Below are 22,820 nucleotides of genomic sequence, written 5' to 3'. Positions count from 1 at the left end.
ACCACACGAAAAGGCGCTGTGGAGACGCTGCAGTGCCACACAAAAGGAAGCAGTGTGGTGAGGACCCGATAATAAACCTTGCCTTCCTAAACATTTTTTCCCTCATTTCGCGAAATTGACACGAGTTGGACCGTGTGTCAAAAGGGGGGATAATGGTTGCCATAACCCAACACTGGTTCACCAAAGGATTTTCAGTTCATGCAGCAGAAGTTCTGTCAACCGCGTATGGTTTGTGCAACACATGGTAAAACCAAAGCAATCACACAGACTGCTCACCCATCACCAGACAGGACATTCGAACACTTAAAGGGGAACTCCGGTATTTTTAAACCTAGACCTTATTTCTGGCATGAAATACGTTTATCTACTCACTGAGAACAGTTTGGTGAAAGTCGGCTTCCTTCGGAAGATATTTAGATTCCTCAAGATCCAGAATGAACGGGGCTTAAACGATGCAGCCTCTAAATAAGGCATTATCTGTCTTTATTTCACCAATATTTTAAGACGAATGAATGAACGTGTACTATTGCACTGTTAGCTCATAGCTGCTGTGTTGTTGTTATTGGCGGCTATCGGGGGGCTTATAAAGGGCTTTCTACACACTCGTCTACTAGGATGATGTCATCAATGCACACTGCTGCAGCACAGCTTATGGGCTGCTCCTCTTTCTTAGTGTATTTATGCTTGTGACAAGGTGGCTACTGAGTGACTGGATTTCAGTGAGGAAACTCAAGGCGGAGTACGGTACAGACCCTTTTTTTAATTTATTTATCCAATATTCACATTAAGACCAGGAACAACAAAGGTTTTCAGCTTAAGGGCTAAACCACTTCCATGTAACAAGGGTGTTGCTATTATCTAATACAATCCTGCGTTTGCTGTAGTTTTCCTGCAGGCAGAAACATCCAAAACACACTTCATTTAGAAAAATTAATCTATTTACAAAACTGTGCAATAATTATAAAATCCATTTTCTAATGCCTAAAACCAGACAGGTCTAACCCTCACACCCTACACATTCTCATTTCATGGCATCTCCAGGAACCTTTAGTTGGTGTTCAGATGCCTGGGTAAGCATTTGCCGAACACCCTGGTAAGGGCACAAGAAGAGACTGGTGAGTAAATAGCCCATTTACACCAACTCACATTTTGCACCACTATAGTTATTGCATAGACACATTTACTCTGTCTTCCCAAACCATGGCCTATTGAATTTGAGCGACTACATCAGGGGGCATTGTCTCTGTGTATTCTTTTAAGTGGTTGTCAATATGCACTGGGGTTCGTACTCAAAACATAGGTAAGGGGATTGTTATCCGTGTATACAGTAAAGGTAATAGAGGTAATCTCTAAATTGATCACAGATTGGCCACTTCAACGCCAGGAACTCCAGTTTGCCCGAATGGAGATGGTAGTTTTTCTCAGCAGGCATAAGTGTCCTAGAGCCATAATCAATAACACAGAGTTTGTTTCCTGTTGCTGATAGAGTACTGCTCCCAAACCTTAATTTGAGGCATCAGTGTGAAGGACAAAGGGCAAGTTATAGTCTGGATAGGCCAGAATGGGTGGACTGGTTAGCATGTCAACGAGGCACTGTGTTCTTGTGTCCACTGGCCAGCTGTTTTGGATGAAAGCTGACCATTCTTTGGGCTCTTTAACTGAGTCTTGTTAGGTCTCACTGGGGTGGCTCTCTGGCTGGACTCACTAGGATTCTCTATTAGCTTAAACAGTGGCCTGGCTATCCTAGAAAAGTCCTGTATGAATGTTCTGTAATAACCTAGAAAACCTAGGAGAGCCCTGACCTCACCTACATTCTTTGGTTCTGTAACTGAACCAAAGAATGTAGGTCAACTGAACCAAGATCTTCAGGGTCTATCTGGACACCTTCACGAGTCACAAAGCGCCCTAAATACCTGACCTGACTTTTGAACAGTTCGCATTTTTTTGGACGTAGCTTAATACCAAGCTCTCGCAGGCGGCAGAGCACCCTCCTCAAGTCCTCAACATGGTCGTGAAAGGTCTTAGAAAAGCAGAGTACATCATCCAAGTATGGAGTAACCCCCCGGACTATCCAACAGATCTTGGATGCGTGGAAGAGGGTGGCAGTCAGGGATAGTTTTTCTGTTCAACTCCTGAAAGTCAACTCACAGACGTAGACTCTTGTCTTTTTTTCTGACACAAACCACTGGGGACGAGTAGGAGGAGGTGGACTTTTTGATCCTACTTGAGCTGAGGATGTGTTCACAGTACGGACATTGGCTCGGGACAATTTTCTCATCTGGCTACGGGACATTGGCTCTGAGCTACCTGGAAAACAGTTAACTGGTTTTATTTCAATAACTTCCTCCGGTGTTCCTAAAACTGTTCTCTTTGTGAGATAGATGTCATGTTTTGTGGCGTTCTGTACAGGAATTTTGACAATTTTGGTGAACCCACTTGGAACATCTACGACCACTAGAAACAATTCCAAACCCTCAGGACAATTACTCACTAAGTTGGGTTGAAAAAGCATAGCCCCGCCCTCTGGCCATTCCCTGATTCTACACCTCACCTCGCACCTTGCCCTGCACGGATAGTTACACCTCTCTTCCCTGTCCTCACACTGTACTCATCTGCGTCATCTGGGGTCAAAACCTGGAGGGCAGAAACTAGGGCTTCCACTGCACTGTCACTGATACTTAAGGCTCCTTTGAGCAACACAGAAATATCAGCACCCTCTCTCTGTTCTTTGATTATCTCAGCTATCACATTACTGCCCAGAAGAGGAGAACTAAGGCAGTTCTTGCTGATAGGTGATAGGTGGCGCTAAACAATCCCGGGCGAGCCCCCAATTGTTACCGGTATCAGACCTAGGGGAAATCTGGACCAGCAGCAAGGGTTACACAGGCTAGAGAGCATTGCGTAGCCAAGGTATACGTGTACTAACTCTGTGAATAAACAAGGAGAGGACGAGAGTTAGCGTTGCTCATGCTCGTTTATTTCTGAGCTGCACATGAGCGGGGCCAGGTAGCTATTCTCTCTTGTGAAATCCACAGCAGCACTAGAGCACCACCTATGGCGTAACTATATACTACTTCGATGTATGTGTAGTGTATTAAATGTCAATTGCAAATACATGTATGAATAATTCAATTATTTACAAAAAATAAAGGGTGTGTCAGTTTACATAAAAAACTAAATGTAGCATTTTCCTACCTATTACACATATCTATGATCATTGCAGATGTCTTTCCTCTTTGACATTGCCCTACAACCCAGATGGATGCTTGAGACCAACAAAATGCATAAATCTCTGGTTTAAAGACGTGCCTACACCTGCTAATGGTCAAATAATCAAGTGCACTTCACTAACAGAACCTGGCTTTTCATGGAAGCAGTATGGTTGTAACTCTGCATTTAGGTATAGTTTTTATTAAATAAATAATGATATGGTAGAATATGTTGTGTGTCAAGTTGATTAGATAAAAGCTTAGTTCACTTAAGTTCTTGCAAATAAAAGCCTCGCTTTTCGGTGTAACTGTAGGCCTATGGTACGACAGACAGGTTGTTGAGGTTAATGCTGAAGTATTTGTCCGGAAGTAGTGTAACGTGTTTGACACTGAACACCAGCTGGATCCACTCCCTGCCCTTTCATTTAAGCAGGAGCTGGGTAAAAGTGAAGATGAGCGGTAACAGTAGAGGAGCATATCTCTGACTTGGAGGGGAAAACGTTTGCTGGTGCAAGATATCTGTCAGATGTCACTTTAAAAACAAGCATACTCTGTCACAGCGACAAGTTTATTGTGGCCTTAATGGTTTCCGGTATAATTGTGCTATAGACAGAAAAAAAAGACCAGCCATTCAACCATCAAACGTCAAACAGCCCCACGTCACATGTTTATCAACCATATTACCAGGTAGAGTGTACATGCAGCTAGCACGGCTGAATACAAGCCGGGTATCACTGACATTCACAGGCTAATACACCACCGCTAAAATGGTGTGCTGCGCAGACTCCGCCTCCACGAAGGGCCACCCTTTGCGCCGGCGTGGTGAGGACCACTGACTCCGCTTTGCCACGTTTCACTAAATGACGTAATTCATCCTGTAGGGCTTGACAGTTTGCTGGTGCAGTAACGACACACACTTAGCGACAGCAAAGATAGGGGCCGGTAACTCTACCCATATCCCCCGTTTATTCGTTTTTATTTAAGGCTGTAGGACGGTTTACAAGCTCGTTTCTAAATAGTTAGAATTGTTCACCTAGCTACCCTTATTGCGTTAATTTTACTTGGTTTACCAGCTGGCTAATGTCAGCCGTTTCCTGGTTCAGGTTGCAGCCATTTTGGAATTTGACTGAGAAAATAGCTAGCCGGTCGTGGTTTGGGGAGCAGTGCAAGCTAGTAATCGTTACCGTTTTCACAACTAAACGGTGCAGTTTATTTGTGGACAGCATAAAATATACTTCTCACAAGAGGGGATACACTGTACAACGACTCAACAATGAATCCCGAATAGTAAGTATCATACTTCATAAGGCCGTGTTAAGACAATTGAGATGAGCTTTGTGCTAGCAACTAAGTCGGGGTTTGTTAATTTTTTTCATAATAGCAGCTCAACCAAGTAAACGTGGAATATCAGCTCACAAAAACCTTTATGTACACGTGTTACTGTGAATATATTCAAAGTGACCACTGGAATGTTGAATGCCAAACCCTGAATTGTCGATTCAATATTCAAAGTTAAAATATGCTATCCCTACTAACCTTGCTAACCAACTGTTGGACAAGCTTCGGTGACAGCAGTTCTGGTTCTCTGCGTTTCACGAGACAAAGGTGTCTTTTGACCTGGCGGATAACTTTAACGTTCAGTCTTTGGACTTGCGGCTGGTTTCAGTTTGCTGAAAGACGTCGCTACCAGTGACATTGCTTATAATTAGCTAATTGAATTTATGACATTTTTATGAAAATTATTTGGAGGTTTCTAAGGAGATAAGTATTGCCAACAGTAAGTGTACACTTGAGTATGTGTCCTAGAGCTCTGTACTGAGCGTGCTACCATAATCGAGGCCGTTTTGTAATGGCAGTCCTCTGTTGTTTACGTCAAGATAACAGGTTTTACGGTGTACTTGGTATTGTGGATGACTCAGTTTTCAGTCATATGGTCTTGTAGTGCTGAAACAGCCTTCCTACATCCTCTCAGTCATGTGTAGGTCACATGCCATGGGATAGGCCCTCGATTTCGACACAGCAATATTGAGTGATCTGTTTCTGTAGTTGTCTGTCTTTGGTTTTCCATTAATAAATGTTCACATAGATAAGAAGTAGAATTTTTGAATTTCAGTATTTCCCTGTTTCATAACTTGTCAAACACAGCTGCTCATATCATAATGTATACTGCCTATTTATATTGTCCTTCCTCTTAATAGCAATGTTTCTCCATATTCTTCAATACATGGCTTTATCTTCTGTAAATTACTTTATTTAATATAACAAAAAATCATAAAAATCTTAAAATCCACATATGTAGCTAATTTGGGGCTGTATGTATGAGTAAATGGCACATATTGTCCTTAATTTGATTTATCTATTTTTATGCTGAACACTGATTAATTGACCAGATTCAAGCAAGTTTTAGGTGAGGAAAAACATGTTGCATTGAGTAAGACAAATATTAACTCTTTATCTGATTTGGAGCCAAGATTGTTTTTGTCCTCTTTTCTTTGGTCAGCTTGGTATTGTTGTCAAAGTTCTGTTGAGCAGTGAATGGTCTGCATTGCATAGGAACATCAATTGTTCACAACCACTAGCTGTACGAAGAGGGGAGTGACTGTGAATTTATTACTATTGAAAAAGTGCATTAAAGCAGTACTGGAAGGTGGTATAATATTCAGACTACTAACCTTAGGTAATGAGTAAAAAAGTTGTACATTAAGGCATTCTGTGTATTGACAGAAGGATTAACCATTAGTAGGTGTTTCATTTTAATTGGAAGGCTTTTCACTGGTAGTATTTGTTTGTTAGTTTGTTGGCTCTGTGTTACTAGCACATGAGGTTTAGTATTCATTGTTTGGAGGCATCAGTAACAAGAGCACCAACATCTTCCTTAAAGCTTAAGCCCTTTCATTGAGTTCGACTAATAAAATATCAGATTTTTTTTTCTAACCAAAAAGAGGTACAGTATTTGTTTTCAGGGTAAGCTTGCTTTGGAAAGGACAAAAATTTAGCAAAGCAAATATTATAAGGGTAAAGCTGTCTGTTTAAAATGTTGTGTGGTGAAACACTGTTGCTCTCGTGTGCTGATGCTGTAAATGTTACTGGAGCGGGATATAGTTTAAACATGAATATTGGCTGTAGACTGCCATGTTACATGAGCCTTAAGCAGTCACTGAACTGGATGGTCCTATTATAAGCGTAAAAAGCCCCAACCTATTCCTCAACTTTAGAGATGAAAAAGGAGCATCTGTCAGGAACAGCCCACCGTTGTGCCTGGCAACTTGGAGTACAGTCTCAAACAGAATATTATTTCCTTTTTATCATTAAACAGGATCATGGAAACAGAATTTGTCTGATGCCCAACACCTTTGTGTACTTAATATTTATATCATGATTGGAGAGTTTTAGTAAGTAACCACTTTGAAAGTAAATCCAGTCCCAGTAAAGAGTGTAGTGGTGAGATTGCCACCTTTCGTGTGGGTTTGAATCCTGACACCCCTGCATGAAAGGTACTACTTCTGGTAGGGGTCCTTTGGTAAGACCCCCCTCACGCTGCCTGCTTACCTGGGATAAGAGAGTAAGTCACTTTGGATAAAAGCAGCTGCCAAATGCATAAACATATTTGCAAACTAAGCTTGAGGAATTTTTCATGTCTTCCTCCAGACTCAACTAACCAGGTATTAAGCAATTGCTATAATGTTAGCTAAACTCTCATTCCAAATTCAAATTTTGATACTATCAGTAACAAATTTCTTCTAGTTTTTTCATTGATTTTATATACAGGCGTGGATTTCAGTGTTCTTAATAATACCTGCTACTATGATCCCCCAATTAAAAATTACATCTGACCAAAACATACTCTTTAATACCCCCCCCCCCCCCCCCCCCCCCCCCCGGCTTCATGATCAGCAAGCTTTACTGAATTTCCCTCTGAAAACATCACCAAGCTTATTGTCCTGAATATTCCCCCTCCTTATAAAATACACCCCTTTTTAAAATACTTGGCAAACAATGTGATGGCACTGATATTTATAACATATTAGACTGACTTTGAAGTGGAAAGGCTCATTGAGGATATTTAGAAGAAATGAGATATCCTGAATTATTACCGTGTGTTTTCTTACCAGGCCACTGGTTATGAACTGTAGATAATCTTTGTGGATACCATCTAACCTATTTTTTATTTTTTAATTTTAATCTCCTTTACAGTGACTATTTATTCAAGCTTCTCCTGATTGGTGACTCTGGTGTTGGAAAGTCTTGCCTTCTTCTCCGATTTGCTGTAAGTTTCCCCAGAATGGCACAAACAGTATTGTTTGTAACTAAATTTTCCTATAAGCGGTGTTAGTCTTTGCAGAAATCTTATTGCAGTGATATCATGCTCATGTAATCTCTATATAGATAACACAGCTTCATTATCTTAATTAGGCTTCTTATGAACAAACTGACAAACCATACCAGTTAACTCACTTAGTTTTCATGGTGAGCACATGCTGCTTACATTCAAAAACTCCAAATGTCAGTTTTTATGCTGTTTAAATTTTCACGATCAACTAGTTTTCCTCTTCCCACTGGAGTTAGTATTGTTAGTAGTGTGTTTTTGTATGTATATCTTTAAGCAGGAAGTGAACATGATGTCTGAGCCATCTAACCGACTTAATTTTCATCTGCAGGATGATACATACACAGAAAGTTACATTAGCACGATTGGTGTGGACTTCAAAATCCGAACCATAGAACTAGATGGGAAAACCATTAAACTTCAGATAGTAAGTAAAAAAAATGTTTTCCATATATGAAATATTTTTGTCATTATCCTTTCATGAGTATGCAAAATTAGTTTATCAGAGCTTTTTCTTTTTTACTTCCCTGGACACCAGTTTAACTTGAAACATTAAATGATTAGCATAACATTATTCTATGTATTTTCATTTTGTTAAATACCATATAAAGGAGCAAATTACCAATTCATTATACTTCCCCTTGCCTGTGCATGAGTGATGAGTGTCCAGTGAGGATTTTCTGTATGGTGTGTATGCACAGAATACCTCTCATATGTATATGACACAGCTCTTAAAGCACATACTATAATAAGAAAAACTATTTGTCCACAGTGTCTGTGTGCCAGTAACCCAAGTGTAAACAGGCCCATATTACTAACCTACCCTGAATCGCAGTTTTTCAAATCCCATTGATTACTAGTGAAGAAGTAGACCTTTCAAAATAGATTACCAGTATATTGCTTACCTTGAAAACAACTACTTTGCACACATGAATATTTGAGACAATAGGATTTATGTGTTGGTTGTATGTTGTGTTCTGATAAGAAAGAACATATCATCCAATGCAATAATGTAACTCTTTGAGGTCTTTATAAAGAATAATTGGTTTGCGGATGTACATGGGATTTTATTACAGGAAGGAAGTTGTAGAAAATCATTGGCCCTTCAAATAATTTTGAATAACAAAGGAAAGAGTGAAGTTCCAAATTTCAGTGGAAATCTTTGAAATGTATGAATTTGTGTAAGTTTGTTTTTACAAAATTTTGAGTGACTAAAAGTGATTCAAATTTGTTTTTGTTTTATCAACATTTTATTAACAATTAAAAGCTGTGTTAAGACATTTTGTCTTAACCAGTGAAAGTGTCAAGTTTATCAACTGATTTAATCTTTTTCCTTTGACAGTGGGATACAGCAGGACAGGAGAGGTTTCGAACAATTACATCAAGCTACTACAGAGGTGCTCACGGTATCATTGTAGTGTACGATGTCACAGATCAGGTTGGTATTACACACTACCATTTCACATCTCAATAAAAAATATATGTACATACACTGACCAAAAATATAAACGCAACACTTTTGTTTTTGCTCCCATTTTTCATGAGCTGAACTCAAAGATGTAAAACATCTTCTACATACACAATGGCACTATTTTTCTCAAATATTGTCTGTCTAAATCTGTGTTGATGAGCACTTTCCCTTTGCCGAGATAATCCATCCCACCTCACATGTTTGGCAAATGAAGATGCTGATTAGACAACATGATCATTGCACAGGTGTATATATATATATTTGAGCACCGCGTCTTATTATATCGTGTGGCTGTTTATGAGAAACATTTTTTCTCATAACATTAGACCAATAAACTGAACCAATAGTCATGGTCCAATGAAAATGTACGATAAATCAAACACACTTACACTACTAAATTATTGTAAATCGGTCATTTGTAATCACCCTCAAAACAAACGAAGAAATGCATATGATGCAGCTTTTAAATTAAAGGCAACCAATCTGAGATGAGATTGTGAGAGTGACAATGAAGGGACTGATGTGAGTGACAAATGTTCTGAGGCTGTTCAATTCGGACACTGAAGAAAATGACTTTGATGGTGAAGAAGGCGATCAGTGACTTTTCCTGGTAGGTTACTGTCTTTTTTTAAAACCATCAGTGTTACAGGCACTGTTTGGGAAAAAAAAGCATTTACATCACGTATTTGTGCGTTACTGATAGGTATTTAAGTTAAAACCATCGGTGTTACAGGCACTGTTAGAAAAAAAAGCATTTACGTCACGTATTTGTGCGTTACCGATAGGTATTTAAGTTAAAACCATCAGTGTTACAGGCACTGTTGGGGGGGGGGGAGTTAACGTCACGTATTTGTGCGTTACTGATAGGTATTTAAGTTAAAACCATCAGTGTTACAGGCACTGTTGGGGGAAAAAAAGCATTTACGTCACGTATTTGTGCGTTACTGATAGGTATTTAAGTTAAAACCATCAGTGTTACAGGCACTGTTGGGGGGGGGGCATTTACGTCACGTATTTGTGCGTTACTGATAGGTATTTAAGTTAAAACCATCGGTGTTACAGGCACTGTTAGAAAAAAAAAGCATTTACGTCACGTATTTGTGCGTTACTGATAGGTATTTAAGTTAAAACCATCGGTGTTACAGGCACTGTTGGGGAAAAAAAGCATTTACGTCACCTATTTGTGCGTTACTGATAGGTATTTAAGTTAAAACCATCGGTGTTACAGGCACTGTTAGAAAAAAAAGCATTTACATCACGTATTTGTGCGTTACCGATAGGTATTTAAGTTAAAACCATCGGTGTTACAGGCACTGTTAGAAAAAAAAGCATTTACGTCACGTATTTGTGCGTTACTGATAGGTATTTAAGTTAAAACCATCGGTGTTACAGGCACTGTTGGGGAAAAAAAGCATTTACGTCACCTATTTGTGCGTTACTGATAGGTATTTAAGTTAAAACCATCGGTGTTACAGGCACTGTTGGGGAAAAAAAGCATTTACATCACCTATTTGTGCGTTACTGATAGGTATTTAAGTTAAAACCATCGGTGTTACAGGCAGTGTTAGAAAAAAAAGCATTTACATCACCTATTTGTGCGTTACTGATAGGTATTTAAGTTAAAACCATCGGTGTTACAGGCACTGTTAGAAAAAAAAGCATTTACATCACCTATTTGTGCGTTACCGATAGGTATTTAAGTTAAAACCATCGGTGTTACAGGCACTGTTAGAAAAAAAAGCATTTACGTCACGTATTTGTGCGTTACTGATAGGTGTTTAAGTTAAAACCATCAGTGTTACAGGCACTGTTAGAAAAAAAAGCATTTACATCACCTATTTGTGCGTTACCGATAGGTATTTAAGTTAAAACCATCGGTGTTACAGGCACTGTTAGAAAAAAAAGCATTTACGTCACGTATTTGTGCGTTACCGATAGGTATTTAAGTTAAAACCATCAGTGTTACAGGCACTGTTAGAAAAAAAAGCATTTACGTCACGTATTTGTGCGTTACTGATAGGTATTTAAGTTAAAACCATAGGTGTTACGGGCACTGTTGGGGGGAAAAAAAAAACATTTACATCACGTATTTGTGCGTTACTGATAGGTGTTTAAGTTAAAACCATCGGTGTTACAGGCACTGTTAGAAAAAAAAGCATTTACGTCACGTATTTGTGCGTTACTGATAGGTATTTAAGTTAAAACCATCGGTGTTACAGGCACTGTTAGAAAAAAAAAGCATTTACGTCACGTATTTGTGCGTTACTGATAGGTATTTAAGTTAAAACCATCGGTGTTACAGGCACTGTTAGAAAAAAAAGCATTTACGTCACGTATTTGTGCGTTACTGATAGGTATTTAAGTTAAAACCATCGGTGTTACAGGCACTGTTGGGGAAAAAAAGCATTTACGTCACCTATTTGTGCGTTACTGATAGGTATTTAAGTTAAAACCATCGGTGTTACAGGCACTGTTAGAAAAAAAAGCATTTACATCACCTATTTGTGCGTTACTGATAGGTATTTAAGTTAAAACCATCGGTGTTACAGGCAGTGTTAGAAAAAAAAGCATTTACATCACCTATTTGTGCGTTACTGATAGGTATTTAAGTTAAAACCATCGGTGTTACAGGCACTGTTAGAAAAAAAAGCATTTACGTCACGTATTTGTGCGTTACTGATAGGTGTTTAAGTTAAAACCATCAGTGTTACAGGCACTGTTAGAAAAAAAAGCATTTACATCACCTATTTGTACGTTACCGATAGGTATTTAAGTTAAAACCATCGGTGTTACAGGCACTGTTAGAAAAAAAAGCATTTACGTCACGTATTTGTGCGTTACCGATAGGTATTTAAGTTAAAACCATCAGTGTTACAGGCACTGTTAGAAAAAAAAGCATTTACGTCACGTATTTGTGCGTTACTGATAGGTATTTAAGTTAAAACCATAGGTGTTACGGGCACTGTTGGGGGGAAAAAAAAAAACATTTACATCACGTATTTGTGCGTTACTGATAGGTGTTTAAGTTAAAACCATCGGTGTTACAGGCACTGTTAGAAAAAAAAGCATTTACGTCACGTATTTGTGCGTTACTGATAGGTATTTAAGTTAAAACCATCGGTGTTACAGGCACTGTTAGAAAAAAAAGCATTTACGTCACGTATTTGTGCGTTACTGATAGGTGTTTAAGTTAAAACCATCAGTGTTACAGGCACTGTTAGAAAAAAAAGCATTTACACCACCTATTTGTGCGTTACTGATAGGTATTTAAGCTAAAACCATCAGTGTTACAGGCACTGTTAGAAAAAAAAGCATTTACGTCACGTATTTGTGCGTTACTGATAGGTATTTAAGTTAAAACCATCGGTGTTACAGGAGCTGTTAGAAAAAAAAGCATTTACATCACGTATTTGTGCGTTACTGATAGGTATTTAAGTTAAAACCATCGGTGTTACAGGCACTGTTAGAAAAAAAAGCATTTACGTCACGTATTTGTGCGTTACTGATAGGTATTTAAGTTAAAACCATCGGTGTTACAGGCACTGTTAGAAAAAAAAGCATTTTCATCACGTATTTGTGCGTTACTGATAGGTATTTAAGTTAAAACCATCGGTGTTACAGGCACTGTTAGAAAAAAAAGCATTTACGTCACGTATTTGTGCGTTACTGATAGGTGTTTAAGTTAAAACCATCAGTGTTACAGGCACTGTTAGAAAAAAAAGCATTTACGTCACGTATTTGTGCGTTACTGATAGGTATTTAAGTTAAAACCATCGGTGTTACAGGCACTGTTAGAAAAAAAAGCATTTTCATCACGTATTTGTGCGTTACTGATAGGTATTTAAGTTAAAACCATCGGTGTTACAGGCACTGTTAGAAAAAAAAGCATTTACGTCACGTATTTGTGCGTTACTGATAGGTGTTTAAGTTAAAACCATCGGTGTTACAGGCACTGTTGGGGAAAAAAAGCATTTACGTCACGTATTTGTGCGTTACTGATAGGTGTTTAAGTTAAAACCATCGGTGTTACAGGCACTGTTAGAAAAAAAAGCATTTACATCACGTATTTGTGCGTTACCGATAGGTATTTAAGTTAAAACCATCGGTGTTACAGGCACTGTTAGAAAAAAAAGCATTTACGTCACGTATTTGTGCGTTACTGATAGGTGTTTAAGTTAAAACCATCGGTGTTACAGGCACTGTTAGAAAAAAAAGCATTTACGTCACGTATTTGTGCGTTACTGATAGGTATTTAAGTTAAAACCATCGGTGTTACAGGCACTGTTAGAAAAAAAAGCATTTACGTCACGTATTTGTGCGTTACTGATAGGTATTTAAGTTAAAACCATCGGTGTTACAGGCACTGTTGGGGAAAAAAAGCATTTACGTCACCTATTTGTGCGTTACTGATAGGTATTTAAGTTAAAACCATCGGTGTTACAGGCACTGTTAGAAAAAAAAGCATTTACATCACGTATTTGTGCGTTACCGATAGGTATTTAAGTTAAAACCATCGGTGTTACAGGCACTGTTAGAAAAAAAAGCATTTACGTCACGTATTTGTGCGTTACTGATAGGTATTTAAGTTAAAACCATCGGTGTTACAGGCACTGTTGGGGAAAAAAAGCATTTACGTCACCTATTTGTGCGTTACTGATAGGTATTTAAGTTAAAACCATCGGTGTTACAGGCACTGTTAGAAAAAAAAGCATTTACATCACCTATTTGTGCGTTACTGATAGGTATTTAAGTTAAAACCATCGGTGTTACAGGCAGTGTTAGAAAAAAAAGCATTTACATCACCTATTTGTGCGTTACTGATAGGTATTTAAGTTAAAACCATCGGTGTTACAGGCACTGTTAGAAAAAAAAGCATTTACATCACCTATTTGTGCGTTACCGATAGGTATTTAAGTTAAAACCATCGGTGTTACAGGCACTGTTAGAAAAAAAAGCATTTACGTCACGTATTTGTGCGTTACTGATAGGTGTTTAAGTTAAAACCATCAGTGTTACAGGCACTGTTAGAAAAAAAAGCATTTACATCACCTATTTGTGCGTTACCGATAGGTATTTAAGTTAAAACCATCGGTGTTACAGGCACTGTTAGAAAAAAAAGCATTTACGTCACGTATTTGTGCGTTACCGATAGGTATTTAAGTTAAAACCATCAGTGTTACAGGCACTGTTAGAAAAAAAAGCATTTACGTCACGTATTTGTGCGTTACTGATAGGTATTTAAGTTAAAACCATAGGTGTTACGGGCACTGTTGGGGGGGAAAAAAAAAACATTTACATCACGTATTTGTGCGTTACTGATAGGTGTTTAAGTTAAAACCATCGGTGTTACAGGCACTGTTAGAAAAAAAAGCATTTACGTCACGTATTTGTGCGTTACTGATAGGTATTTAAGTTAAAACCATCGGTGTTACAGGCACTGTTAGAAAAAAAAAGCATTTACGTCACGTATTTGTGCGTTACTGATAGGTATTTAAGTTAAAACCATCGGTGTTACAGGCACTGTTAGAAAAAAAAGCATTTACGTCACGTATTTGTGCGTTACTGATAGGTATTTAAGTTAAAACCATCGGTGTTACAGGCACTGTTGGGGAAAAAAAGCATTTACGTCACCTATTTGTGCGTTACTGATAGGTATTTAAGTTAAAACCATCGGTGTTACAAGCACTGTTAGAAAAAAAAGCATTTACATCACCTATTTGTGCGTTACTGATAGGTATTTAAGTTAAAACCATCGGTGTTACAGGCAGTGTTAGAAAAAAAAGCATTTACATCACCTATTTGTGCGTTACTGATAGGTATTTAAGTTAAAACCATCGGTGTTACAGGCACTGTTAGAAAAAAAAGCATTTACGTCACGTATTTGTGCGTTACTGATAGGTGTTTAAGTTAAAACCATCAGTGTTACAGGCACTGTTAGAAAAAAAAGCATTTACATCACCTATTTGTACGTTACCGATAGGTATTTAAGTTAAAACCATCGGTGTTACAGGCACTGTTAGAAAAAAAAGCATTTACGTCACGTATTTGTGCGTTACCGATAGGTATTTAAGTTAAAACCATCAGTGTTACAGGCACTGTTAGAAAAAAAAGCATTTACGTCACGTATTTGTGCGTTACTGATAGGTATTTAAGTTAAAACCATAGGTGTTACGGGCACTGTTGGGGGGAAAAAAAAAACATTTACATCACGTATTTGTGCGTTACTGATAGGTGTTTAAGTTAAAACCATCGGTGTTACAGGCACTGTTAGAAAAAAAAGCATTTACGTCACGTATTTGTGCGTTACTGATAGGTATTTAAGTTAAAACCATCGGTGTTACAGGCACTGTTAGAAAAAAAAGCATTTACGTCACGTATTTGTGCGTTACTGATAGGTGTTTAAGTTAAAACCATCAGTGTTACAGGCACTGTTAGAAAAAAAAGCATTTACACCACCTATTTGTGCGTTACTGATAGGTATTTAAGCTAAAACCATCAGTGTTACAGGCACTGTTAGAAAAAAAAGCATTTACGTCACGTATTTGTGCGTTACTGATAGGTATTTAAGTTAAAACCATCGGTGTTACAGGAGCTGTTAGAAAAAAAAGCATTTACATCACGTATTTGTGCGTTACTGATAGGTATTTAAGTTAAAACCATCGGTGTTACAGGCACTGTTAGAAAAAAAAGCATTTACGTCACGTATTTGTGCGTTACTGATAGGTATTTAAGTTAAAACCATCGGTGTTACAGGCACTGTTAGAAAAAAAAGCATTTACATCACGTATTTGTGCGTTACTGATAGGTATTTAAGTTAAAACCATCGGTGTTACAGGCACTGTTAGAAAAAAAATCATTTACGTCACGTATTTGTGCGTTACTGATAGGTGTTTAAGTTAAAACCATCAGTGTTACAGGCACTGTTAGAAAAAAAAGCATTTACGTCACGTATTTGTGCGTTACTGATAGGTGTTTAAGTTAAAACCATCGGTGTTACAGGCACTGTTAGAAAAAAAAGCATTTACATCACGTATTTGTGCGTTACCAATAGGTATTTAAGTTAAAACCATCGGTGTTACAGGCACTGTTAGAAAAAAAAGCATTTACATCACGTATTTGTGCGTTACCGATAGGTATTTAAGTTAAAACCATCGGTGTTACAGGCACTGTTGGGGAAAAAAAGCATTTACGTCACGTATTTGTGCGTTACTGATAGGTGTTTAAGTTAAAACCATCGGTGTTACAGGCACTGTTAGAAAAAAAAGCATTTACATCACGTATTTGTGCGTTACCGATAGGTATTTAAGTTAAAACCATCGGTGTTACAGGCACTGTTAGAAAAAAAAGCATTTACGTCACGTATTTGTGCGTTACTGATAGGTGTTTAAGTTAAAACCATCGGTGTTACAGGCACTGTTAGAAAAAAAAAGCATTTACATCACGTATTTGTGCGTTACCGATAGGTGTTTAAGTTAAAACCATCGGTGTTACAGGCACTGTTAGAAAAAAAAGCATTTACATCACCTATTTGTGCGTTACCGATAGGTATTTAAGTTAAAACCATCGGTGTTACAGGCACTGTTAGAAAAAAAAGCATTTACGTCACGTATTTGTGCGTTACCGATAGGTATTTAAGTTAAAACCATCAGTGTTACAGGCACTGTTAGAAAAAAAAAGCATTTACATCACGTATTTGTGCGTTACTGATAGGTGTTTAAGTTAAAACCATCGGTGTTACAGGCACTGTTAGAAAAAAAAAGCATTTACATCACGTATTTGTGCGTTACCGATAGGTGTTTAAGTTAAAACCATCGGTGTTACAGGCACTGTTAGAAAAAAAAGCATTTACATCACCTATTTGTGTGTTACTGATAGGTATTTAAGTTAAAACCATCGGTGTTACAGGCACTGTTAGAAAAAAAAGCATTTACATCACCTATTTGTGCGTTACTGATAGGTATTTAAGTTAAAACCATCGGTGTTACAGGCACTGTTAGAAAAAAAAGCATTTACATCACGTATTTGTGCGTTACTGATAGGTATTTAAGTTAAAACCATCGGTGTTACAGGCACTGTTAGAAAAAAAAGCATTTATGTCACGTATTTGTGCGTTACTGATAGGTGTTTAAGTTAAAACCATCGGTGTTACAGGCACTGTTAGAAAAAAAAGCATTTACATCACGTATTTGTACGTTACCGATAGGTATTTAAGTTAAAACCATCGGTGTTACAGGCACTGTTAGAAAAAAAAGCATTTACGTCACGTATTTGTGCGTTACTGATAGGTATTTAAGTTAAAACCATCGGTGTTACAGGCACTGTTAGAAAAAAAAGCATTTACATCACCTATTTGTGCGTTACTGATAGGTGTTTAAGTTAAAACCATCGGTGTTACAGGCACTGTTAGAAAAAAAAGCATTTACATCACGTATTTGTGCGTTACTGATAGGTGTTTAAGTTAAAACCATCGGTGTTACAGGCACTGTTGGGGGAAAAAAAAGCATTTACGTCACGTATTTGTGCGTTACTGATAGATGTTTAAGTTAAAACCATCGGTGTTACAGGCACTGTTGGGGGGGGAAAAAAAGCATTTACGTCACGTATTTGTGCGTTACTGATAGGTATTTAAGTTAAAACCATCGGTGTTACAGGCACTGTTAGAAAAAAAAGCATTTACGTCACGTATTTGTGCGTTACTGATAGGTGTTTAAGTTAAAACCATCGGTGTTACAGGCACTGTTGGGGGGGGAAAAAAAGCATTTACGTCACGTATTTGTGCGTTACTGATAGGTGTTTAAGTTAAAACCATCGGTGTTACAGGCACTGTTGGGGGGGGGGGAGCATTTACGTCACGTATTTGTGCGTTACTGATAGGTATTTAAGTTAAAACCATTGGTGTTACAGGCATGTATTTGTTTATGTTGCCATATGCTTTTAATTTTATGCTTAAAATCTTAAATCATTACATGTAACATCTTTCTGTGTAAATATCTCATATTACAATGTGATGATCACCCGTGGTTTATAATCCGGTGCGGCCTATACAAGTACAAAATGGATTTTCTTTTTAAAATTAGAGGGTGCGCTATATAGTCCGGAATTTACATTATGTGTATATGTGTGTGTTTGTATGTATGTATGTATATATATATATATATATATATATATATATATATACAAACTTACAAAGGCATATCAGTAGTAATTCAGAATAAAACAATACCAAAAACTCACTCACTCCCTCCCTCCCTCCCTCACTCGAATAAACAATCTTTTGAACCATCAACTGAATGAACAAACAACATTTTTGGACAGGCTATTTACACACTCTGCACCCAGGTGCTGAACATTTATTTATATATATATATATATAATCTACCCAGCAACTGGTCTGGCATGAGGCCTCTTCTTGGTAGTTTTTTTCCAAAATACCTCATTTGGGAGGCTTCCAGAAGGTCAGCTGCCGGTTCTTTGCAGGATTATAACTTAAGCAGTATAGAATTTATAGAATATACATTTTTATCTTTGTTATGCACTTTGTTATGACTGGTATGGTGTTTTTCGCTCCTATTCCTCTCTTCCAAGCCCTGGCCCCTGTTTAGGGGCTGAGCTCTATTTCTTCGGGTCAGCTCCATCCCCAGTCAATATAAGATCAATTCAATTCTGGTTGTTTTTTTTTGAGAAAATACCATGCGGCTCTCTGAAGGATGCTTATGTCCTGCAATAGCAGAGCTGGTCCAGTGCTGAGGTTTGTCCATTTCATGTTTCAGGAGTCCTTCAACAATGTCAAACAGTGGCTACAAGAGATTGACCGCTATGCCAGTGAAAATGTCAACAAGTTATTGGTTGGGAACAAGTGTGACTTGACTACAAAGAAGGTGGTGGATTACACAACAGCAAAGGTAAGGCACCTAGGTATTCCCTCCATCACACAGCCGATGTTGCTTGCAGTCTTTTTCAGGGTGCTACAGTTCTTATATTTAAAGTTTGAGTGTGTAACACCTCTGGGGATCTGTTTGGACAAACGTAGTATGATATATATAATATGTATCGCATAACTATGTCTTCATTAGTGTGGCTTTCTGTGAAAAAAGGAGAACTGTATTTTTATTTTTTATTTATTTAATTTTTTTAAGCAAGTGATTTATATCCTTACAGGGCTTACACTTAAAATTTGGTTCACATGTCAAACTTTTATTCAGGAGTGGACTGTGTCAAGGAAGCCAGAGCCAAGTAGTGCGAGCGCTTTTATTAGCATAAAAAAAACAGACTAGTGACACAGTTACGCTTCCACACACTTAAAAATATTATGTTACTGCAAGCACTGGGTTGCTCCTAAAAAGTCCAGATGTTGGGACTGTCTCTATTTAGAGTTGAAGCTTACCCTGCCGCACCATAAACCAGCCTGTGTTCATGGAGTCTTGGTTGTACCAGGGTGTTAATATTATTTATTTAAAAAAACAATTTTTTAAGTCATATTAATGGGCAAGTATATCAGTTGTGAGTACCCATCCGTTAATCAGACTGCATACACACAGTCGAGTTCAGTTGCCGTCAGGTTAATGGAGAGGAAACCAGAATTGTGGGAAAGCATTAGGAGGTCCAATGAAGCTGGATGTATAGTCAACACGTTTTTTTTGCTATTAATTGCCTCTGTTTCTATTGCAGTATAGTACCATCTGACACATGACGTGACCATATATTTACATTTAATCTTTGCTGTGATATCAAATCTAGAGACCAAAAAATTGTTTAGGTGAATTCCTGAATATGTAACTAATGCTTGCTTGTAACTAATATAGATTGCTATGTTCCAATTTGCTGTATGAGCTGGTATTGCAGATTTTTTGCCGTTGATGGCAATGTAAGAGAGTAAGATTCTAGTGTTCAAAATCTTGATTTCTAGTGTTTGAATAGTGGCTTTTGTTGTGAATTTAACCAATTATCATTGAGGAAAATATTTGGAACTACTTAGAAATACCTAACCAAGAGATGAGGCTTTTTCTCCCTCAAAAAACAAAGAGGTCAAGTAGTGGCAGTCCTTGCAGTTGTACCAGTGTACTGGAAAAGCTTGTTTCAGGTTGTTTAAGTTTTGTAGAATCTCAGAAATCCCAGGGCAGGTTTCAGATGAGCACAGAGAATTTTTCTCTTCCTACCCTTCACAAGAACATTTTGTTGAGTGGAACTATGATTATAATTATCTCTCTTCTGTGTCTAATATGGCTTTTTTTTCTTCTCCCAAATATTTTTTATTGATTTTATGGGATGATGATAAGAAAACAATCAACATAACATATCAAAATACATCCCGTACAATCTGTCGTCTTTGGTCCATTTCAGAAACATTGTCCTTAAAAGAATAGATAAACTTCTACGGACCTTTTCCAACTTGAACTGAGACATGCACAACTCTCACAAGACACTCACACAACACTCGCAACGGCAGCCAGACAGAGAGGGGAATAAATAAGTAGACATTAATGGATTGATATGCCTTTTTTTAGTGTATTTTTTAACTTCATATTGTTTTTTTTAGTTACACTAATATTAAAAAAAAGTAACAAAAACCTACCAATTCTGTTGTCCAGGAATTTGCTGACTCTCTGGGAATCCCCTTTTTGGAAACCAGCGCCAAAAATGCTACCAATGTGGAGCAGGCCTTCATGACCATGGCTGCTGAAATCAAGAAGAGAATGGGCCCCGGAGCCACTGCTGGAGGAGGGGAGAAACCCAACGTGAAGCTGACTCCAGGCACTACTGTCAAGACTTCATCAGGAGGATGCTGCTGAGTGAGAAACCACTTGTCACCGCCCACACCCCCGAAGAAAACCTCCACTGTGTCCCATCAAAGCCCTACCATAACAGACAGGACAGGGAAGACATGATTCATGTGTATGAGAACAAGATGAAGTTGCCTGTATTTGTACTGTATATAATGTAGCCGCACTACCAAAAACAATTAAAGCATCCTTCTTGTCTTACTGTCCTGTTTATTGAAGACAAATTCCACCGCTTGGGTGATCATTTGACTTAGTCCTGACTCCTCATCATGCCCTATATCAGACCTCTCAGAGACTTTTGTTTGGCCCTCTGAATAGAGGTACATGACAATTGTGTGTATGTGTGTGTGTTTGTTTGAATGTGCCTGTTTCTCTGCATTCCTATAGCAGGGTTGGTAATTGAATCGGTTTAATTAAGATTTCTGTTTGTACAAATCTTTTTCTGTTTCTTTTTCTGTTTGGTGAGTATTTTTGCTGCGTTTTTCGGCATGTGTCAGTCTGTTTCCCTTTGAGGGTCTTTTTATTTTTTCTTACCAACCTCTGCACAACATTGTCAGCTGTTCTAAATTCTAGTGCAACAATATATGTACATAAACATTATGTATATATATGTAAAATTCTGCCAGTTCTATTGTGTTTAATACATTATTGAATTGGTCTTGACTCTTAATCTCTGCATTAAATTTGTGGCTGAAGAAATCTGTAAGTTTGTTGCTCAACATGTAACACTTAAACTGAAAATAAATATTGTACTACTAGACTGTATGACATGGAGGATTATTGGAGACATGTACAAAACCTGTTTGACTTATTTATTATACAGACGTGGCATATGTGTTATCAGTTTAAATGGCGTTCTGCATTTTGCTTTATGTAATCCTAGTACATAGTTGCAAATACAGTGTTGTTTCGTTTTCATAATAAAGGCAAGTGAATTCAGTTTAAAAGGAGCTCTGACACCAGTGTTTACTGTATGAATAAGAACATTAGAACAGTGCTCCATATATCTGAATGTCTGATCAAAACACAGTTTCCATAGATTTATCTGTGAACACACATTAACAACCAGTCTGAAAGTCCTGCACCGTGGCCTCATTTCTTAGGGACACAGGTCTTGAAATTTGAAACAACTGGAGTCTGCTGCACTACACAACTGTTTGGCTGGTACAACACTACATTAGGCAGTAGGAAGTACCTGGGCCAGTACATCCTTTACTGATGATAAAAATAAATGTTTAGGGAAATTAAGTTTAACACCTACGTAACTATTTACCCCCCAGAGAGAAAATGAAACAGGAAGTGAAACAAGTAATACTATTTGTAATTAAATGTATGTGTACCATCAGCAGAAATTTGACTCCATATGAAGAAGATCTGAGGTGTTAATTTGATTATCTAAGTTGTACACATATATGTGGCACAAGCTTTTTGAAAAGCATAAGACAAGTGTATAGATGACCCAGTACAATTTGGGGATGGGAAAAAAGGTGGAGAAACAGATGAACGGACAGGGCTCATATTAAGAGCAACCACGTAGAAGATGAAAGTGGTACAGACAAAACATCAGAACGTGATCTTGTTTTGTACTATGTTGTCTGCTTGTTGTAAATCACTATGATGATATGGTCTCTGATATTTAGGACCTCTGCTGGCACGTAGCTGAAATGGCAGCAACTCAGAAAGAGACGAATAAGCCTTTTGAGCTGGACTGTACCATGGAGCTCTTACAAAGCTCAATTCAATATCCTGAAACTTTTAATTTGACTATCTAGCATGGTTACAATCATCATAAAGGGCTTCAATTCACCAATCCAAAGAGAAAAGTGCCAAAAGCCACTGCTGAGTTGTCATATCAACAAGAACCATATTTCAAGCAAAGTAGAAGGGAGTAGGCAGGAAACACCTGAGTCTAGCAAACTAAAGTTCTGATAATAAGCTTACTTGGTTGCAGACTCACACACAAACAAGCTGATTTTTTTAAGGCAACCACTTGGAGGCTGAATGGAAGATGTTTTCCATACAGACGCAGTGGA

General features: G+C 37.8%; 1 protein-coding gene across 1 annotated transcript; it reads left to right on the top strand.

Moving 5' to 3' along the window:
• The first annotated feature begins 4,083 nt into the window (after window positions 1–4,083).
• Window positions 4,084–21,734, top strand: LOC140313502 (ras-related protein ORAB-1-like). Its single transcript, XM_072391610.1, has 6 exons — window positions 4,084–4,496; window positions 7,404–7,476; window positions 7,868–7,963; window positions 8,879–8,974; window positions 18,778–18,909; window positions 20,596–21,734. Exons 1-6 carry the CDS (start codon window positions 4,483–4,485, stop codon window positions 20,794–20,796), a joined length of 612 nt encoding a protein of 203 aa, XP_072247711.1. The 5' UTR covers window positions 4,084–4,482; the 3' UTR covers window positions 20,797–21,734.
• Window positions 21,735–22,820: the final 1,086 nt, after the last annotated feature.

The sequence above is a fragment of the Leuresthes tenuis genome, unplaced genomic scaffold (assembly GCF_036924035.1).
Source record: "Leuresthes tenuis unplaced genomic scaffold, fLeuTen1.0.hap1 SCAF_8, whole genome shotgun sequence".
Lineage (NCBI taxonomy): Eukaryota > Metazoa > Chordata > Actinopteri > Atheriniformes > Atherinopsidae > Leuresthes > Leuresthes tenuis.
Note: the sequence above shows the minus strand (reverse complement) of the source record. Positions and strands in the feature narration are given on the sequence as shown.